This window comes from Cucumis sativus, chromosome 6, assembly GCF_000004075.3.
Source record: "Cucumis sativus cultivar 9930 chromosome 6, Cucumber_9930_V3, whole genome shotgun sequence".
Classification (NCBI taxonomy): domain Eukaryota; kingdom Viridiplantae; phylum Streptophyta; class Magnoliopsida; order Cucurbitales; family Cucurbitaceae; genus Cucumis; species Cucumis sativus.
In genome coordinates this window covers 854,816-875,261 of record NC_026660.2, presented here as the reverse complement: position 1 = coordinate 875,261, position 20,446 = coordinate 854,816, and the positions used below count along the sequence as shown (strand labels likewise).

The following is a 20,446-nucleotide window of genomic DNA, read 5'->3' as shown; positions in this document are numbered from 1 at the left end:
TTATATAGTTGTATCAAATGTCTCGTTGATAATAAAATTTTAAAGTTTGTTTTATCTGTCCAACATTAAGTTCAATCACCTAAAGTACTTTTGAAGTGTTCGACGATTAAAAGAAGTTAAGGAAGTTAAGACGAGAGTCTTTGGCATTTAACCGTGTCAAGGATGCTCAAGTCGAATAGCGTCTCATGAGACAAACAAATGGATATGTGGGGTGACGTGTGACAAATAGTTTGTTTATTATTGTTGTATAATATTCGTTCAATTAAAAAATAATAATTTTGAAATTTCATACTTGCTTTGAATTGGTTTTGAACTTTGAGAAAGTATATATCTATTTTTCATTTAATAAACCCATAAATTTGTAAATGTGTTTGGTAAATGATTAATTGAATTTTGAATAGTATATCTAACGGTGGAAAGGACTATTGTTTGTATCATAGATAAATTGTGATATTTTGGTAAATATTTATAAAATAAATTGTTATTTAAATAATATTTTTATATTGAGTGAATTTATTAGATATTAAATCATATATTGGGTTTAATAAGACACATTAAGGGTTGAATTTCTTATCTAATTAAAAAGTAAATTAAGTCCCTGATATATAGAACATAAAATTAAAAATGTTCTTATAAAAGATAAATATAATTATTTGTAAATATGCTAAACATCTAATTAAATTTTGAATGATCTCTACCTTTCATGAAACAAAGGGTTATTAGTCTCTAGAATACTATAATAATTTTTTAATTTTTCCACATTCACACTATACGAAAAAAATTTTAAAAAAATAAACTTGATGAACGATTTTTTAATGTGTTTTTTTTATCGACGTAATTTTTCATTTTTAAATATCAAATGAAAATGAGGAGATTCTCTTAAACAATACAATAATATACGAAAAATAATCTACGTTGTTTTGTGTGGTTTTATTCAGTATACAATTAACATCGCTATTATTTGTATGGGTCGTCGTAAACGAGAGTAGCTAAACTTGTTAATCCAAGTTTGGAAATGAGAAGGCAAAGTGAAATGCTACCAATACCCTTCTATGTGATTTCTTCTAATTTCATTCATGCTAACCTTAGGGATTTAGGTAAAAAGTTAGGATTGAGATGGAAATGAATAATCAAAAGAACTTTGGTGAGAATCAACATCATTGCTGGAAATATAAATGAACATGAAAATATGGATACGATATAAATTAAGTTTAGTAAATAGGATTTTTAATGTCTTTTTACGTACTAAGATTGTATAATTAATTTGTACACAGGTGGATGATGGTAGATGAAGCTATTTCAAATTCTTCAATATTGAAAGAGTAGCGGAGGAAACCTGATTTTGAACAAAGAATTAATTAATATGGTTTTAATGAATGATTTGTAATGAATAAAGTATATTGATTAAATAAAGAGTTATAAGTTAAATATTAGAAAAGAGTAAATTGTTAATATAAAAATGAAAGTAGGAGAATGATGAAGATGTTAATTAAGGGGATTAAATTGATAATTACAAGAATTAAATAAGTGGGATTAAGAAAACAATGAAAAAGAAATGGAGAGGTGATAAATAAAAGGATATAAAAAGAAATTAAAGTGGAATGAATAGATAGATGATAAATACAAATAAGAAGAAGCAAGTTTTGTTTAGGAAGAAGGAGGAAGGAAGTTGGAAGGCGAGGTGGCAGAATGAGAGGCGAACAGGCAGAAGGTATGAATGCTGAGGTGGCTCTCCTGCTAAGCCCACCGCCTCTTATTTCTCTCGCTTACTCTCTTAATTATATATTATATATCTAAGGAAGGTAATACGTGGCATAATTGGGGCATTACCACTTTTACCGCTTTGTTGTTGTTGATTCTGCTAACACACGTGCCATAAACCTCCAAACTCCCAACTATTCACACGCCGAATCAAACTCATCCATTTTCTAACTAAGCTTTCTTTTTTATGTGTCTCACCTTCTAACCTCTTTTTCTTTTCTTTTTTTTTTTTGCCTTTTATTTAAGTTTAATTTTTATAGATTATGTTTAAATATTATATTTCATTTTCGTTATTTCGGAGAACAATTTTTAAATTTACATCATCTTCCTCATATTCAAAAATGTCAATATCGTTTAAATATCATTTTAACATGGTCAACACGATCATTTAAAGATAAAGTCATTTTTCCATTGTTTAAAAAGAACTACAGGATCGTGTTAATATAATCTAAACAATCATTTATCATAGCCAACACAGTTGTCTAAAATTGGAGTTCTTTTTCTATCGTTTAAAAAGAATTACACAATCATGTGGATATAATCTAAATTATCGTTTACCATAGTTAACAAAATTGTTTAGCATAGTCAACACAATCATTTAGAACCGAGGCAATTTTTCTATCGTTCAAAAGAACTCCACTATTGTGTATCATGATCTAAACGACTGTAGATTATCCATTTAAACGGTAATACATGATTGTTTTAAAAACATTACTCACAAGCAAGCACGTGTAGTCTCATTTTTTTGTTTTGGAAATGATAAATATTTTACCATTTGTTATTATTTCTTTTTTTTTTTTGTAAAATTTCATTTATATACGTATTTCATTTTTTAGGTTTTTAAAAGTTGAACCATATTTTCTAAGAAATTGTTGTAATATTTTCCTTCTCATTTGTGAAATAGAAACATGCCAAGTATTTAATTTTCTTTTTAACTTTTGGTTTGGCTTTCTAAAATAATTTTACAAGTAGATTAAAAAAAATTGAGATAGAAATTTTAAAAATAGAAAAATTTACAAAATATTTTATAACTTATAACAAAAATTTTAAATTCTATCACACAAACCAAAAGTTTTTTATAACTTTTAAATATTTTAATTTATTTTACTATTTTTAAAATATCAAAACTAAACGTGTAAATGAGGTTTGTAGACCTAATTTCAAGAAGCTAAAACTAAAAACAAAATAGTTATTAAATGGTATTAATGTATTAGACAGTTTTGTAGTTAAATATATAATACCTTAATCAACAAAAAGAAAAAAAAGTTTAAAAGGTTAGGTTGTTGTAAAATATTTACCAACTATTATAAAATTTTAAATTCTATAAACTATACATGATAGATTTATATAAATGTTGAACGGAAAGGTAAAGTTCACAAGCACTTCCAAATTTATAGTCCACAAAGTTACTAAACAAAAAAAGAAAAATGGCGTCTCAATGCATACTTGCCATTACCATTGATGGACTAAATTTATATGATTGGTTGGGCCTCATATACGATGGCATGACAATTGGCAATGTTATATGGTACATAAAAAGCCCAAACGGAAGCATACGGGAAGCCGGTCATGTCCACAAAAATTATCTGTCTTTTGAACTCTTTTGTACGCATAAATCCATATTTTCACGTCTCTTTATTTTGGTATGGGTAGAAAGGCCTAAACGGTACGCTAACCTTTCCATTTCAAAAGGAAGATAGTGGATGTCAATCTCACTCAACTTTCCATCATTTTAGGTATTCATCAATTGTAGATTTTGTATATAAATCTATAAGATTGAGTTGTAGTGTTTGATTTTAATTTTGGTAATTTATTGGTTGACTTGAATATTAAAACAAAGAAGGGAAGAAAAAACCAAATTACGAAAAAGACCATTGTGGCCCAGACTGAAGAGAGGGGTACTTTTGGGAACATAATTGTGGAAAGAAGTAAGGAGCAAGGAGAAGTAGGGTATGTATACATTACAAAGAACCATAAAGGCTCTTACACAAAGTAGGCCCTACTTTTACTTATGAAATGACAATAAGGGTCCCTTTAATTAATGCTATTATTTTTAGGGGTGTAAAAAAAAATCAATAGCGCCACCATTTCAAATTAGCCGACTCCATTAAAGTTTGTGTTGGATTGAATTGGGTTAGGTTAGAAAATTGGAGAAAAAAAAAGTTGAACTTGTTAGTCAGATCGTGCAAGTATAAAATATATATATCTATATAATTCTCTTCTTTGTTTCTAATCTCAGCCAAAGTCAGCCTCGAGATGACCCAAGTTTTAGGCTTCTTAACTCTTTCTGTCTTTCATTCCGATCGAACAAACACCAGAATTAGCCCAAGAGCTCAATCTCTAAAGCTTTCTATCTTCATTTCTACTAGAAAATATCACCTTGAATGACAATTTGCTCACCTTGTATGTTGAAAAATAATATGAAAAATTGTCTAAATTATAGAGAGATGAAAAACAAAAAAAAACCAACCCTCCAACCCAACTCGAATTTTTTAAGTTGGGTTGACTCTTGCATACTGAATCAATAGAGTTCATTTTTTTGTCGGTCTCGTCAAATACTTTAGGTTGGTCCATAATTATTTTCTAATCCGACTAATATACACCCCTAATTATTTTTCTACCTCCTATTTTCTCTTTTTTTTCTCTTAACCCTAATTTCATGTGTTTGATGTTCTTTTTTAGATAATAATAAATCAATTAAGACTAATATTGCTTTTATCAAGTGTAATCAATAAAATTGAATTGTTTTTTCATTACTTTTATTTAAAGATTTTCCAAAGGTAATTTATCTTACCTTCATCGTTACCTTTTTAGCGTAAACTAATAACGATATTAGTAGTTTACGATATTAGTAATTATGACGTTTTCATAATTCTATGATTGTAATAATCCATAAGATAATAGTAACAATATTCCTACGTAATTTTCAACTATAATTCAACTGAGCATTCTCCGCTACTTACTCAAGTTATAGGCTTTGTTACAAATTTAGAAATGCATTTCATATCTCAGTACGGTTGTGTAGAACACCGATAAGCAACACCAAACGCAATGAAATGCAACTCGCTTTTTAAATATTATGTCTTGTAGAATAAACATGACATAAATCCTACGCAAAGAGAAACGAAAGTAAACTTTTTAAATGATGAACATAATGCTAATTTAATTGATATAAAAGTTGTCTTTATAAACAACCTTATTGTCAAAAGTTTATTATTTGGGTCCGTCCTATTTTCACAATGAAAAAAGAAAAGTCTCCTACAATTAATGTCCATAGACTTAGAGGCCCTACTTCTTTATTTTTCTTAAACCTAATTCAATGTCCATGTTCGTTTTTAGACTATCAATCCTAAACTCCATCTATATGAAATGACAGTAAGAGCCTTAAATTAATGTTCTTAGATGTCTTATATGTCTTTCTTTTTCTTCTTTTTTTTTTTTCTTTTTCTTCAGCCTAATTATATGACTTTGTTGATTCAAATAAAATAATACAAACAACAATGATGTCATTGTATGTAAAATACATCCTTTTCATTTTCTAGATAAAAATAAATGAAAACATCATTTTAATATATGTAATGCAATATTTGTGTAAATAAATTTTTAAAAACCTTTCCATAGACTTAAATTTAATTAATATCCAAGATTATAGTAAAAATAAATTCAAAAATAATAACTTTAAACCATCCATAACTTCACTCCAAGAATTTTGATTTTTGTCGAATAAAAAAAACGTGAACAAATTTTTTAAAAAATGTAGATAAAGATTTTGCGTAAGCTTTTTTTTGTGTGTACACACTTCGTAGCTAAAATTTGTCGTCTTTTACTTTGACTACGTTGTTGACATTACATCGACAGAACTGTCCACGTCAATTAATATCGTAAATAGAAAAAACATTTTTATAAAAAAAAATAACATATAACTATATTTCAAAATAAAAAACTATAATCAAATTAAAAAATATAGATGTCAATAAAGATATTGAAATCAAAATTCTACGAAACAAAATTTCTATAAAAATATAAATTAGTATTTGTGAGGAAAAAACTTATAAAAACAAGGGAATTTTAAAAAAAAAACATAAATTCATAAAGTTCGTAAAAGACAAAAAAAATTATTGTTAATATTTTATTTTTAAAACTTTCCAAAACAAACCCTAAATTTAAATTAATTAATAGATATTTTATTATCTTCTAATAACAAAAATGTCTCTTTAAATATTTATTTATTTATTTATTAGATTCGTAGGATGTCACGTTCCATACCAAATCTATAAAAACATGAAAATATCAATAAACACATATATAACACATTGATAAAAGATTGAATGGAATTTTTTTTTCTTGTTTAAGATAATGTTTTGATGGATGATATGTTCTTACCCTTTTTTTTCCACAACAAACCTAAAGTGTCCTTCCCTCAAATACCATTGCCTAACACAACATTCACAATCAATATGGTCAATTTAAGCATTTAATATGTACTTTTAACTATTACAATAACTGCTACCCTAATTAATTCTTCTTCTTACTTTACAAAATTATCTAATAAATATATTATTTATTATTTGTCTTCACTTTATAACCAAAGGATCGAATTAATTCTTTTTAATAATATATATTTAGTTATAGTGTTTACATTATCAATAAATTATTAACTTTTATGGAGGTTAAATATTTTGTTAACTAATATAAGGGAAGGTTGAAGATTGAAGATGTAGTGTAAATAAAAAGCTTAATTGTCACACAAATCATTTCAACTAATTGCAAAGAAATTAGAATAAGATTATCAAAACATATTGGTATATATCCCTTTCATACACATTTTTAAGTTATATTATAGTAGTAAATAATTTGTTTAAATTATATTTTAGTCGAAAACATTGTGTTTCTTATTTTATTACTTTCCTATATTTTTAAAGAGTGACAACCAAAATATTGAAGATAAAGTGATTTTTCAAGTTATCGATAAAACATCAACTTACCATCTTGTCAAATACAAAAGTTGTTTCATCCTTTCGTTAAAAAGTTGAACAAAATCTTAGGAATAAAAGATTAAAAGTTAAGTAATGAGCAGTTACTCTCAAAATAGGGGTTGATGAATTGGGCATTTCTTCTTGTCCCTTTCTTTGTTTTTATTATCATTATTTTCTTGTTTGACAACCCTTCACCAATGTGGTCTTCTTTCTCTTCTCTTCCTCTCAATTTTTGTCACTTATTGCATTTCTCGATTTTAAATAGTTAGGAAATGAAATTTCCTTTCATCCAAATTTCAAACATAAAAGGAAAGAGTTTCTCCCCCAAATTAATTAAAAATAATTTCAATACAGTTGATTTTGAGCTCCTTTAACCAAGAGAATGCTCCCTCTTTTCTCTTTTCTTTTCATAAAGATGAATCTTCCTTCTCTTATATACTTTTCCCTTTAGATTGAGAACAACTTTTTTAGTTAGTTCTGAATGTTATTTTTCAAAAATCTAAAAAATAAGAATGCTAACAAAAAGAAAGTAACAGAAACAAAAAAACATATAACTTACGTCTAAAAAATTGGTAAAATTTTGAACTATTTTAAGTAAAAAAGAAGAAGCAAAAACTACTGAAAGATTTCAACTAAAAATGCTTACGGAAAGTCCCTTTTTCTTTCTTCTTAAACTTAAACAAATTCCACTTTTTCCTATTTAAGTTACATAATTAGCTTTTTATTGTTTTCAGTTTAATTAAAGTTTAAACAAGAAAAAAGAAAGGAATTAGTTTAGGTTTAGATAGGGAAAGATTTCTGGTGATGCTTATAGAATTACGGTAACTGTTCAAGGAGTCTGCAAATTTCTTGTTTTTTTAGTTATGGATTGCATACTGAAAATTAGAAACAAAATGAGTTGTGTGATACAAATGGAATCTAAAACGCTTGACGAATAGTAAAAACCAATTTGATTAGGATCCCCTAAACACCTTTCAACTCGAAAAAGGAATTAATTTGACTGCCAACTAATATGGAGTATTCAATCATGCAGGCACCAAATAAATTTCAATTTCGTACTAAAAAAAAATTGGTAACTTGTGGGAACATGCTATTGATCTGGAGAGCAAAGACAAGATAAGTGTTAAAAAAGAGAAGAAAGAGATGGAAGAATAGGAAAGTGTTTAAAGGGAATAAGTTGATTACCAAAAACAAAGTGGCCAAGAATCCATTTAGAAAAAAGAAAAACTAAAAACAACTTCGTTTAAACCCCCAAATAAAAAACAAAAAAGAACAGAGTGTTTTGATTTTGTAGTGGAAAACCCTGTTGGCAGTTTTAAGAATCTCCGGCCCAAAAAAATCACTCTCCATTCTCTCTTCTTATCGATCAAATTTCAACCCATTAAAGTAATTTACAAAAAAGCTAACGACTTTACCCTTCTCTCTCCTTCAATCCAACTCTCTCTCTCTTCTCTTCTCTTCTTCTCTTCTTCTCTTCTTCTCTTCTTCTTTTCTTCTTTTCTTCTTTCTTCTTTCTTCTTTCTTCTTTTTTCTTTCTTCTTTCTTCCCCTGTTCTTCTGCTTTTCCCCTCTCACTTCCACATTTCACCATGCAAACCCACAATCCACCGATTCAAACCGGTTCCAAACCCAATCAATCTCTCTTTCACTCTTTCAAACAATCCCTTTCATTCCCAGAAAAACTCTCCAATCTCTTGCTTCTTTTAGCCAGAGCCGGCCTCCTCCTCTGTCTCGTCGCCTCCATATCCCTCGTCCTCCGTTCATCTTTCACTTCTCAAACCCACCGGTTCATACTCCCAAGCCGCACTCAAACCGCCGTCCACGACCCCGTCAAGAACTCCACCTCCCCCACCAACATATCCCACATCGTATTCGGAATCGGCGCCTCGGTTCAAACGTGGAAAGACCGAAGTCTCTACACCAATCTCTGGTGGAACCGGAATCAGAACCGTGGGTTCGCTTGGCTCGATAGTAAACCGGGGGAAACCGGAAACCCGGTTCCACATAAGGTGTCGGAGTGGTGTTTTGGGTCGGGTTATTCGTGTAGGTCGGCGGCGGTTCGAATTGCTAGGATTGTTGTGGAGAGTTATAAATTGGGTTTAGAAAACGTGCGGTGGTTTGTGATGGGAGATGATGATACGGTGTTTTTCACGGAGAATTTAGTTACGGTTTTAGCGAAATATGATCATACTCAGATGTATTACATTGGTGGGAACTCGGAGAGTGTTGAGCAAGATCAGATGCATTCTTACGGGATGGCGTTCGGCGGCGGAGGGTTTGCGATCAGTTACCCACTAGCCGCCCAGTTGGTCAAAGTAATGGACGGTTGTCTTCATCGCTACAGTTTCTTCTACGGCTCTGATCAAAGGGTCTGGGCTTGCATTGCGGAGCTCGGTGTTCCACTCACAACAGAACGTGGCTTTCATCAGGTATTTTTTTTTTTTTACTTTTGAATTATAATCCACGTGGCGAATTTTGAGTAGTTTAAAGAACCTAAATTATGACCAATATGACACGTGTAGTTAGGTTGCGGACGAGACTACCTCAGACTGGTCAACTCGGTCAGCGCTGTACAAATTTTTGGACACATATTATTTGAATGAAAGTTCATTTGAATATTATAATTGCGTGTTGAATTAATTAAACGATACAATTCAATGAAAGTTTGAATGTTTGTTATCGTTGTATTAGAAAGGGAGATGGATTCATACCAAGTGGACATACTTTTAATTTATATCAGAAGAAAATATCAGGACGTTTCTTAGTAAATAAAAGCTAATTTCAATAACGTCTTATAGTTAGATAATTGCATGGCGCACTTGATCAATAATAGACCCCAAGTGCATAATCTTAATTTTACTATAATTTATTTGTAAATTATTTTTCATTGTGTTATGTTGGTAAATAATTTGAGTATGTGATTGCAATATTTCTAATGGTATCTTTCTGAAAATTTGAAAATAAAGGAGGAAATGGTTAAAGTTAGAAAAGTATGTACAATTATAGATTTGTCTTCACATTTATGAGTGGACGTCAAGTTTAATTAATCTAATTTTTTTTGGGAATTGACTTCCTTCTGGATGGCAAGGTATTGAATAGACCATTTTCTCTGTATTGTATCCGGCGGAAAGGTTGGGATTGAAGGACCTTGGAAGTTGTATTTGTCTGTCTTCATCCTTTATGATTTTTTGTAAGCTACTAAGCTTTCGAGGGCTGTACTATTCTCTGGTCCGTCACTTTGTTATACTGTAGAACTTCTTATTTTCCGAGTCTAATGTCAAATTTATATCACTCAGCCTTTTGGACTATCTTGTTACTACTCGATAAAATCAAAATATACCATGGTGCAAAGTTGTATGCATAGCCGTTCAATTTCATTATGATAATTGGTTTCTACAACTTTCTTTGAGAGTTAGAGGTTCAAATGTGCTCAAATCTTCAAGTAGCACATGTTTAATTTTTTAGAATATGATTGATTTCAAGTTAAATTTGTGCAGTTTGATATTCGAGGTCATCCATATGGGATATTGGCAGCGCATCCATTGGCACCACTTGTATCACTTCATCACCTTGATCATGTGGAGCCGTTGTTTCCAAACCAAACCAGGGTTGATTCGTTAAATTTACTTATGCAAGCATATCGAGTTGACTCGAGCCGAATCCTTCAGCAAACTGTCTGCTATGATCGGAGTAAAGAATGGTCTATCTCCGTGGCATGGGGCTATACTGTTCAGATATATCCATTCATGGTGACAGCTACGGATATGCAGATTCCATTTCAGACGTTCAAGACATGGAGGAGCTCAAGTGATGGACCGTTCGATTTCAATACACGACCTGTGAGCTCCGACCCATGCTGGCGACCGGTTGTTTATTTTTTGAAGCAAGTTCAAGAGGTGGACACAAGGGGTACCAAAACCACTTACGAAAGGTTTGTGGTGAAGGAAGAGAAAGAATGCGAGAGAAATGATTACGCTCGGGTCATGGCAGTGAAACAAGTTACTGTCTCCTCAATGAAGATGGACAATCAGCTATGGATGAAGGTCATTGATCTCTAGCTCTCTTCACAGTCATTTACTCATTTACAGTTTTCTCATTTTGTCATGTGATTGACGTTTTCGATTTAATTGATTGAACAGGCACCACAAAGACAGTGTTGCGAGATTATGGACAAGTGGGGAGACAATGACCATATCTGGGTTAGGCTTAGGAAATGCAAAAAGAGTGAAACAATAACCACATAGATTCTCATTTTTGGAAGAATTGTTTTAGGTCTAGAATAACGATGGCTAATTTGCCCTCTTGTAAATATCACAGTTCTAAATACAAAAAAAAAAAAAGAAAAATCAGCATTTCCACTAGAACTAGTTTTTGAGAACAATATTAATCTGGTTCGTAAAACTGTAATAGAGATTAATATAGTATAGTCATATTATAATGAACACATGCTTAGTGGTGTAAGACAAAAACAGCTGCATTATTAAAGTTGGTAAAAGCCACAATTTTTCTGCAGTGGAATAAACAATAAAGAATTGGAGGGAGGAAGCCAATCGTTTTAAACATGTGTGCACTTTGTAGTTTGTGATGGAGCTTTGCAACTTTTGCTCCTACCATTAGTGGGTTGAAGTAATAATTACCAACTGGGCAAATTATGGATTCTAGCGGTTTCTAGTTATGGTTTCTGTACAACAAATCCTACGCCTCGTAAAATCTGAATTTAATTTTAACAGGGCTATGTTTGTAAAGATCTGGGTGTTGAATTCAATAACAAAGAAATCCAATGTGTTATTGAACATGTTACTTACGTTAAGCTTTATGAATCAGACAAAGACAAACCAAATAATAAGACATGATCAGATGAATGACAAAATTGAACTCATTGGATTGGATATACTGATATTGTTATTGAAAACTTTATACATTTTTAAGTTGATCTGTACGATTCTTGTAGTTCAATAGCTTGCCATCTAATTTGAGTCTCAATCACAGAGCAAGGTCTCTCGGGTTGCATTTCCAGTAGTTGGGTTTACCCTGTAGACAAAAATGAATAAGTATCCTGTTCTATTTATCATGAACCATTTACAGTCAAACCTAATAAACACAAGAATTTGTTTTTACCCATCTGCAACTTTGCAAAGGTATTCCCGCTGATCCTCTCTCAATGGCACGTCAGTGAAGTCTGCCATTATGAGGTAAATTATGCACAAGTATTTCTTCGTACAACCACCCCATTGTTAGTTTTCAGAAAATTATATTCATTGTTAGTTGAATTGCATTTTCCTATTACTCTTTCGTCTAAGAACATTGCTGACAAAAATTAGTTTCAGCTAAATGCCTAAAAGTCAAATTTCTTTTGAAGCATAGAGAGGTTGGAATAATAACCTATGTTAATGCCTCATGGCATCTAAAATAATTATGGATATGAGAGAATCCCCAATGAGATACTAAAAGCACATAAATGTTGGGTTTACAAGAAATATACTATGAAAAAGAGAATCAGATTCTATTTGTGTATCTAAGATCAATCTTGGCCATTCTCGCCTTTCAAATCTCCTAAACTCGACTTTTAGGTCTTATAATGAACTAATAGAAGCTTTCAAATATGTATAGAGTACCTTTGGAAAATATATAAAGTATTAATTGAACGTGGGGGGAGAGAGAGTAAACGGATAAAAAAAAAAAGAGGATCCCCGATGAGATACTAAAAGCAAAATAGATGTTGGGTTTCCATACCAGCGCCGTTTATTGTTGAACCACGGAAAGAGGTATTTCCCGTGGCCAGTGCACCTTCAAGGTTGGCATTGCTTAAATTTGCCTGCTCAAAGCAGAAAAAAACAACCATTCAGTATAAAGTTACAACTTCACTGTTTTCTAACATCAAAGCACAGCGCTTGCATGTAAAACCGCAGATAAAAACTGTAGGTTACTCTGCATCTCAAACTGCATACAAAGTTCGTGGTTGTTGTATCACATGAATACTTTTTGCTAAGTAGTTTCCTATCGTAATTGAGCAAATTTTTTAACATTCAAGACTGAGATTGCAAAATTTGACCTCCAGTCCTAACTAACTTGTTATGTATATAATAATACAATCATTCAAATTTGAAAATCTGAAAAGGGGCAAACTAAAGATTAAACAAAGAAGCATTTAATTGCACACATATCAAACAATCACCACCTTGGTAACATTGGCAAGAGAAAAATCTGCACCTCTGAGATCAGCATCTGAAAGATCCGCCCCTAACAATTAGACAATGGAAGAAATAATAGAAGTCAGCATTAACTGGATAGAAAATCCTGAATTATAAGAGTATGCAGTTGATTAAAATGAGTTAAACCTGTTAAATCAGCATCGAAGAAGCTAGCACCTAATAAGTTGGCACCTTTAAAATTAGCTTGCCGTAAAATAGACTAATACAAAAGAAACAGAAAAATAAAAGCAATGTCACAACCACATATTACTGTAGTACAAGTAGAAACAATAGAAATAATGAAACTTCGGTTGAAACCGTTTTGAAATCTTGCTTGATTAAGGTCTTCCCACTGAAATCTTTCCCAGAGAGATCCTGACCTCTAGTGACCCCAGCTCCGTAAGGACCTCCGCCCTAATAGCCAAAAATCAATCATACAGTAGAGTACAATACAATAGAGAAATGAGAATGAAAATGAGGAAATGAACCTTAAAAGCTAGGGCAGGATCGGCGAGGAACAAAGAGGCAGAAACGAAAGCGAGGAAAGTGGGTTGTCCAAGGGAAAGAACGAAATTCCTTGTAGCTTGAAGTTGTTGGTTGAATACCTTCATATAGTGGGTAAAATGAAAGCATTGGAAGATAAAGGAGAAGAAAATGGGAGTGGGAAGGGAGAAGGGGAGGTTACCTGAGAAGTAGAATGGAGGGAAATGGAGGGAGGAAGAAGGAGGTGAGATCTTGAAGGAATTTTGGGAGTGGAACAACATAATGAAGCATTGAGCAGAGCCATTTCCGGAAAGCTGAAATTCAAAAGTTTGTTTTCGTTTTCGAATTGGATAACCGATAATGTCACCACCGACCGAACCCCCATTGGATAATCTGGAAAAGGATTATGAGTTTTGTTTGAGTGCAGCTGTTCGTATCTTACTTCCCTTCCTTTCTCCACCTACATTCTGCCACGTGGTACTACCCGAAGACTACTACTTTTCACTAATTGATGGGTCGGGTCGGGTGATGTGATGCTCTTTTAACAACGAAGATGTAATCTAATAAACATTAGATAACACTAAAGAATAGTACCACAATTTATTCATCACAACAAAATATTTGAGACACTAGTAAAAAAATAAAAAAATCGAGCTTATCTATTATGAGTTTCATATTTGAGAAGTTTAAGTCTTTTTTACTCGAATAAACTTGCATTAACCTTTTTCGTGCTCCTACATTTTGTTCTCTTAGTTACAATATTCATATCAATGTAGTGTACCGTTGCTATATATAAAGCACATTCCTTGCTTCTTCTTTTTTTCTTTTCCTTTTGGGCTATTTATAAACTATTTCTCTAAAATTTATAGTTCTTTTAAACATAAAATTGAAGTGAGAGTTGTCCAAGGCAATACCTAAAGTTTACAAGTGCACATAAACCAATAATGTGTTGAGAAAAGGCATGGGGAAATGCACGTTTCAATGGAAAAATGTCAACGTCTCACTACCAGCATTGCATGTCATCAAATGCGTTGATGTCAAACTTTGGGCAAGAAAAAGCGAACATAACCCTCACGTAACACCAATAGTTAAATTTGTAATTTAAAGAAGAAAACATGTTGATGCCTAATAAGAGAATTATAAAATAGAGGAAGTTGAAAGTGTAAGTTACCTCATATGGAGTCATAAGAGATTTATTTATAAGTAATTTGATATGAGTTTTCTGATCATAGATAAGATAAGTTATCTCTTAAGTTGAATAGGTCGGGATCTACTTAATGGAGAATGTCGGCCTCGACACCAACCGAGGGCCTTCCTTGGGAGATATTAGGTGATTGGCAAGGGTCGGCTTCGCACAGTGGATTGGACCGGCCAAGTCATCCTCTTGAAAGGGTCAGTCTCTACCACCAATTTTTAATTGTTTCTTTTGACTCGCATACTTTGTTATTTCAAAATGTCAATTATATCGTTGAGTCCAAAATCACTCCTAAAATGATCATGTCAAAGAAAAACATATATCCAACTCACTCGACCACTGAAAAATAAGTAAAGTGAAAATAGAAACTGAATAATCATCCAAAAACAAGATCTAAGTACCAAAGAAGAGGAATACAGTTTTAAAATTTTCATAATTCATGAAATTACCACCCTTAGACACACAATCTCAAGAGTTGTTTTCTTGAATAGATTCACGTAGGCACCAGATTGAAATGCTGTAATAATAGGAAGAAGTGTTAAATTTGAGAGATTAAAGAAGCAATTTAAGGTTTGGAAACCAAACATTAAACAATAATGTGAAGTAAGGAAGTGGAAGAGCGTAGATTCCCGTGCTATCTTCCTTCACTTCCCTGGGGCTCCCCATCTCGATGTACATTGCACTGACATCAAACACATTTACACACATCTCTCATTCTTATTTTACTTTCATTTTCATTAAACCCAACGCAAACTATATCCCCCTTTTGTTTATATCCAAATCCATGTTTATTCCCTCAATTAATTAAGCTTCCAACTTCAACATTCCCCCTACCCAAAAACAAAAACAACTTTTCGAAGTGGGAGATGTCTGCAAATTCTTTAATGTTTCTCTGCAATACCTGTCACTCTCTTCATTCATCTTCTTCAATCGATTCTCTCAATTCCCTTCTCCCATTTTAACCCAAACCCACTTCTCCGTTTCTCTGGATATGGCGAATTGGGGTGGAATTGGGAATCTTCCAACCACACCACTTGAATTTCAAAAAACAGAGCAACAACATAGTACTAAGAATTATGAAGATGGGGATGGAGTTAAACCCAAGAGGCGGCCACGAGGCCGGCCACGAGGCTCCAAAAACAAGCCGAAGCCACCGATTCTCATCGCCAAAATCACTCCCAACACCCTTCAAACCCACGTTTTCGAAATCGCCACCGCCACCGACATTGCCGACTCCATTTTCACCTTCACCCAACGCCGCCGCCGTGGGGTTTCCATTCTCAGCGCCACCGGCCTCGTCACTGACATCACTCTCCGTCAACCCCCCGGCGTCATCACCCTCCACCAACGCTTCGAGATCTTGTCTCTCTCTGGCGCCTTCCTTCCCACGCCCTCCCCCCACGGAACTTCCGCATTGACCGTCTATCTCGCTGGCGACCAAGGGCGTGTCGTCGGAGGCCTTGTCGCTGGCCCCATAATAGCCGCCGGCCCCGTGGTAGTAGTTGCAGCTTCATTTACCAATGCTATGTATGAAAAATTGCCGATGGAAGAAAATGAAGAGAAAACAGAGGAGGATAAGCAATTGGAAGAAAACATTAATGGAAACAAGAATTCAATGGGAGAATCATCATCATTAGCAGCAGCAAGTTCTTTGGGAGTTCATAATTTGATTCCTAACACTCAAATTTCACAAGAAACGTTTTGGGCTCCTCCTCCTCCTCCATCTTATTAAATCAAATGGTATATATTATGAAAAATTGGGTTTTCATATTAACAAATCCTTTTGTTGGTTTTTTGAATATTTTGTACTCATGAATTGTCATTATTTGTTGATCATGGTTAGAAAATATGTTTTCTTGTGTTGTGAAATTCATGGGTTTTGTCTGATAAGATATGGGATCGTTTGTGTATAGTGATCAATAATATGTATATTAAATATATGTTGTATTACTGTAATAATTATAGTTTGAGGTTTGAATGTGAAAATGTGGATGATACATTGAAACTGAAAGAAAGAAGGATAGATGGGTGCATTAATTCCTTGACTTACTGTTTTTGATGTCATTTCATTCATTAGTTTAAAGTTTTGGAGAGGAGATTCGAGTAGTTGTCGTATACAATTTTATTTTCTTAAGTATTTGAGTGCAACAAAGAGTTGAAAGCATTATATTTAGAGTAAAAGATGTATTGTTGCATTGTTAGTTCTCATATTTGAAAACGTGTTTTTAGGATATTAGAAATGATTGAATAATATTAATGAATTATCTGAAAATATAAGGTAAATATATAGAATACATATAGTAAGGGAAGGAATATTGAAGAGAGTTCTAAGGAAAAGTAGAATTTAAAAAGTGAATGGGACCAACCAAACACATACTCATCAAATCTCCCATCTCCAATCTCTTCTACCCTACTAATAATAATAATAAATCTCGAAGCTCCCAAATGCAAAATAACAAAAATATATATATACATTCATTATTGGACTAATACAAACAAAAATAGTATGTGAATATATTTGACAAAACCGCAATGGAGAATGCCATATGTCTCTTCTTTCAACAACCACAAATAATGCCTAAACCCTAATTATAATCCCACTCTCTTGGACTTCCTCTATTATTGCACTTTCTTTTCAATGTCTACCATATTTTAGTTTTACTTTTCCTTTTTCTTTTTCTATTGACAAATGATAGAAAATAGAACTATTTAGATCGTTGATCAATTCGAGCTAGGTAACTAATCCAAAACTTTGCAACTTCGATATCTCTACTTTGTTGATATTGTATGCACTCCATGTGCATGTCAAATAATAAATCTTAAAGTAGTATGCACATACCATCACATAAGTAATGTGATCTTTAAGTGCTTAGTCACATTAAACATCGTGTACTAACATAGGCATGTCAACATATTTCACAGTAAATATTGATAACATATTCCACGATAGAGTAGATTACTATTTAACTAAATTCGAAAAACAATATAAAATATAAAAGAAGAGTATTTGAATTGTAATAAAATACAAAGAATACAACCCCACCATTCCTTCTTCATCCTTGGCCTTAATTTAAAATGTCAATTCTTAAGTTGAAGTCCGTAATGTTATTATTAAATTAAAATCGTGGTGAATATGGTAACAATAATTTAAGTGAATAAGCAAAAACCACAAAAACAAAAACAAAAACATCAAAACGACACAGTTCCAAGGTGCCACGTATCATCCCCAATAAACTAAATTGTGTGGTCGTTAACAATTTGAAAGCCTATCCACTGCCTACATCGAACTTTGAACTCACCAAACTTCATTCTTTCTTACTACAAAAGTATCCTCTTTCCCCTTTCATTTCCTTCATCAACTTCTTCTTTCAAACAGTTAGTGAAACAACTTCCAAATTCCTCTCAAAACCCATGGCCACCGCCGGAGCCGTCAACAGAATTCCGGTAATAAATCTTTCCCACCATCACATTACTTTACAACAACCCAAACCACCCCAATCTTCTCTGCTTTTTCTTATTAGAATTCTTGAGTTTTATGGATTAGATCATCGGAAAGATTTCAAATTTTTTACTTCACTTGTTAAATTATGTTGAGAATTTGTGATTATGTTTAGTTGGGTATATTGCAGCTGAGTTTAAATGGTGCCATTGCTGGGCCTTCAGTTCAAAGCTCTGCTTTCTTAGGCAGCAGCTTGAAGAAAGCAAACTTCAGATTTCCCAGTTCAAAGGTCTCCTCAGGAAGTAGCTTCAAGGTAGTTGCTGTTGCAGAGGAGATTGATGAAAAGAAACAAACTAGCAAGGATAAATGGAAGGGGCTTGCTTTTGATGTATCTGATGATCAACAAGACATTACCAGAGGAAAAGGAATGGTTGACACACTCTTTCAAGCTCCTTCTGGAGCAGGAACTCATGATCCTGTTCTTAGTTCTTATGAATATTTAAGTGCTGGACTTCGTCAGTAAGTGTTCGAAAAAGAGTAGATCTTTTTTATGTTTGTTTATCTATGGTTTAGTAATGAATAGAACTGACGATCTTCAATGCTTGTGGTGTTGATTTTGATGATGATATAGGTACAATTTCGACAACAATGTGGATGGTTTTTACATTGCTCCTGCTTTTATGGACAAACTAGTTGTTCATATCTCTAAGAATTTCATGAAACTTCCCAACATCAAGGTTCAATTCTACAGAAAACTGATTTACTGTTTGTGTTTGGTGGTTTCATTGCTGGGTTTGGCTATTTCTTTTGTTTGTTGATTTGATTGATTTAATCATTCTTCATTAGGTTCCTCTGATTTTGGGTATTTGGGGAGGCAAAGGTCAAGGAAAGTCCTTCCAATGTGAGCTTGTCTTTGCCAAGATGGGAATCAAGTTCGTTTCATCCATCCCCGTCCTTTTTGTTTTAGCCACTTCAACTGTTGTATGCTAACATTTCGTTTCATTATTTCAGCCCCATTATGATGAGTGCAGGAGAATTGGAGAGTGGTAATGCAGGAGAACCGGCGAAACTGATTCGACAGAGGTACCGTGAAGCAGCAGACATAATCAAGAAGGGGAAAATGTGTGCCCTCTTCATCAATGATCTCGATGCAGGAGCTGGTCGTCTCGGTGGCACTACCCAATACACTGTCAACAACCAGATGGTAAATGCTACCCTCATGAACATAGCCGATAACCCAACCAATGTCCAGCTACCTGGTATGTACAACAAAGAGGAGAACCCTCGTGTTCCCATCATTGTCACGGGTAATGACTTCTCGACGTTGTATGCTCCTCTCATCCGTGATGGTCGTATGGAAAAATTCTATTGGGCACCTACTCGGGAAGATCGAATTGGTGTCTGTTCAGGAATCTTTAGGAGCGACAACATTCCTAAAGAAGACATCGTCAAGCTTGTAGATACCTTCCCTGGCCAATCCATTGGTAAGCTTCAAGTGTAAACTATAAGTCAATATTTTGATTCATTTCTCTCCTATTAAACTAAACCATGATCATACAGATTTCTTTGGTGCCCTAAGGGCAAGAGTATACGACGATGAAGTGAGGAACTGGGTTTGTTCGGTCGGAGTAGAGAATATCGCTAAGAAACTTGTCAACTCAAAGGAAGGACCACCAACATTCGAGCAGCCAAAGATGACCCTAGAGAAGCTCCTTGAGTATGGAAACATGCTTGTTCAGGAACAAGAGAATGTGAAGAGAGTCCAATTGGCTGACAAGTACTTGAGCGAGGCTGCTCTTGGAGATGCCAATGAAGATGCCATAAAAAGTGGCACATTCTATGGTTAGCTCTCTTTTGGTCTTCTATAGGTGTTTAATTAATAAGTATAAAAGAAAAAACAAAAACAGCTTCTCCTAAACTGTTGTTTTTGGTTGCAGGCAAAGCCGCACAGCAGGTGAGTTTGCCTATTCCTGAAGGATGTACAGACCCAAATGCAGATAACTTCGACCCAACAGCCAGGAGTGATGATGGAAGCTGCAATTATGTATTATAAGTTCCTTTTTAGTCGTGAAGTGGATGGTCATTTTCCACTCATACTTAATTAGGAAAATACTGTCTCCTGTTTGTATGAAAATATCCACTGGTTTGCTCTACTCTATGCTTTAAAGTTGGTGTGGGGTTTCAGTTCTCATTTCTTTGTTTTTTACCTGTTGCCACAATATTGAGATATTTTGTTCATGTTGGTAAATAACAAACTAGTGTCAAAGTTTTTGTGATATTCAAATCCTTTCTCAATCTTGTTGGTTATACCATTCATCCAGGGAATGAATGCAAAATCATTCAAGGTCGAAAACCTCACGGTGTCAAGAAGTTGGAAGGTATGGAGTTGGGAAGTGTGGAGT

General features: G+C 33.3%; 4 protein-coding genes across 5 annotated transcripts; 3 read left to right on the top strand and 1 right to left on the bottom strand.

Moving 5' to 3' along the window:
* Positions 1-7,988: 7,988 nt before the first annotated feature.
* Positions 7,989-11,298, top strand: LOC105435737. Its single transcript, XM_011658089.2, has 3 exons — positions 7,989-9,165; positions 10,234-10,779; positions 10,876-11,298. The coding sequence occupies exons 1-3, from the start codon at positions 8,326-8,328 to the stop codon at positions 10,978-10,980; spliced, it is 1,491 nt and encodes a 496-aa protein (XP_011656391.1). The 5' UTR covers positions 7,989-8,325; the 3' UTR covers positions 10,981-11,298.
* A 193-nt stretch (positions 11,299-11,491) lies between these two features.
* LOC101217576 (thylakoid lumenal 15 kDa protein 1, chloroplastic) lies at positions 11,492-13,805 on the bottom strand. The gene is made up of 8 exons (XM_004138433.3): positions 13,613-13,805; positions 13,416-13,532; positions 13,246-13,341; positions 13,075-13,147; positions 12,915-12,976; positions 12,470-12,551; positions 11,855-11,915; positions 11,492-11,767 (listed from the first exon to the last, which is right to left on the bottom strand). The coding sequence occupies exons 1-8, from the start codon at positions 13,793-13,795 to the stop codon at positions 11,716-11,718; spliced, it is 726 nt and encodes a 241-aa protein (XP_004138481.2). The 5' UTR covers positions 13,796-13,805; the 3' UTR covers positions 11,492-11,715.
* Positions 13,806-15,219: 1,414 nt separating this feature from the next.
* On the top strand, positions 15,220-16,564 carry LOC105435980 (AT-hook motif nuclear-localized protein 15). Its single transcript, XM_011660079.2, has one exon. The coding sequence runs from the start codon at positions 15,597-15,599 to the stop codon at positions 16,335-16,337; it is 741 nt and encodes a 246-aa protein (XP_011658381.1). The 5' UTR covers positions 15,220-15,596; the 3' UTR covers positions 16,338-16,564.
* Positions 16,565-17,869: 1,305 nt separating this feature from the next.
* Positions 17,870-20,328, top strand: LOC101213426 (ribulose bisphosphate carboxylase/oxygenase activase, chloroplastic). Of its 2 annotated transcripts, none has more exons than XM_004138414.3 (7): positions 17,870-18,049; positions 18,235-18,563; positions 18,676-18,781; positions 18,891-18,976; positions 19,056-19,528; positions 19,605-19,886; positions 19,982-20,328. In XM_004138414.3, the coding sequence occupies exons 1-7, from the start codon at positions 18,017-18,019 to the stop codon at positions 20,095-20,097; spliced, it is 1,425 nt and encodes a 474-aa protein (XP_004138462.1). In that variant the 5' UTR covers positions 17,870-18,016; the 3' UTR covers positions 20,098-20,328. The 2 variants fall into 2 exon arrangements, with proteins under 2 accessions (XP_004138462.1, XP_031743127.1); XM_031887267.1 differs by having other exon boundaries at positions 17,912-18,049; positions 18,220-18,563.
* The last annotated feature ends 118 nt before the right edge of the window (positions 20,329-20,446 follow it).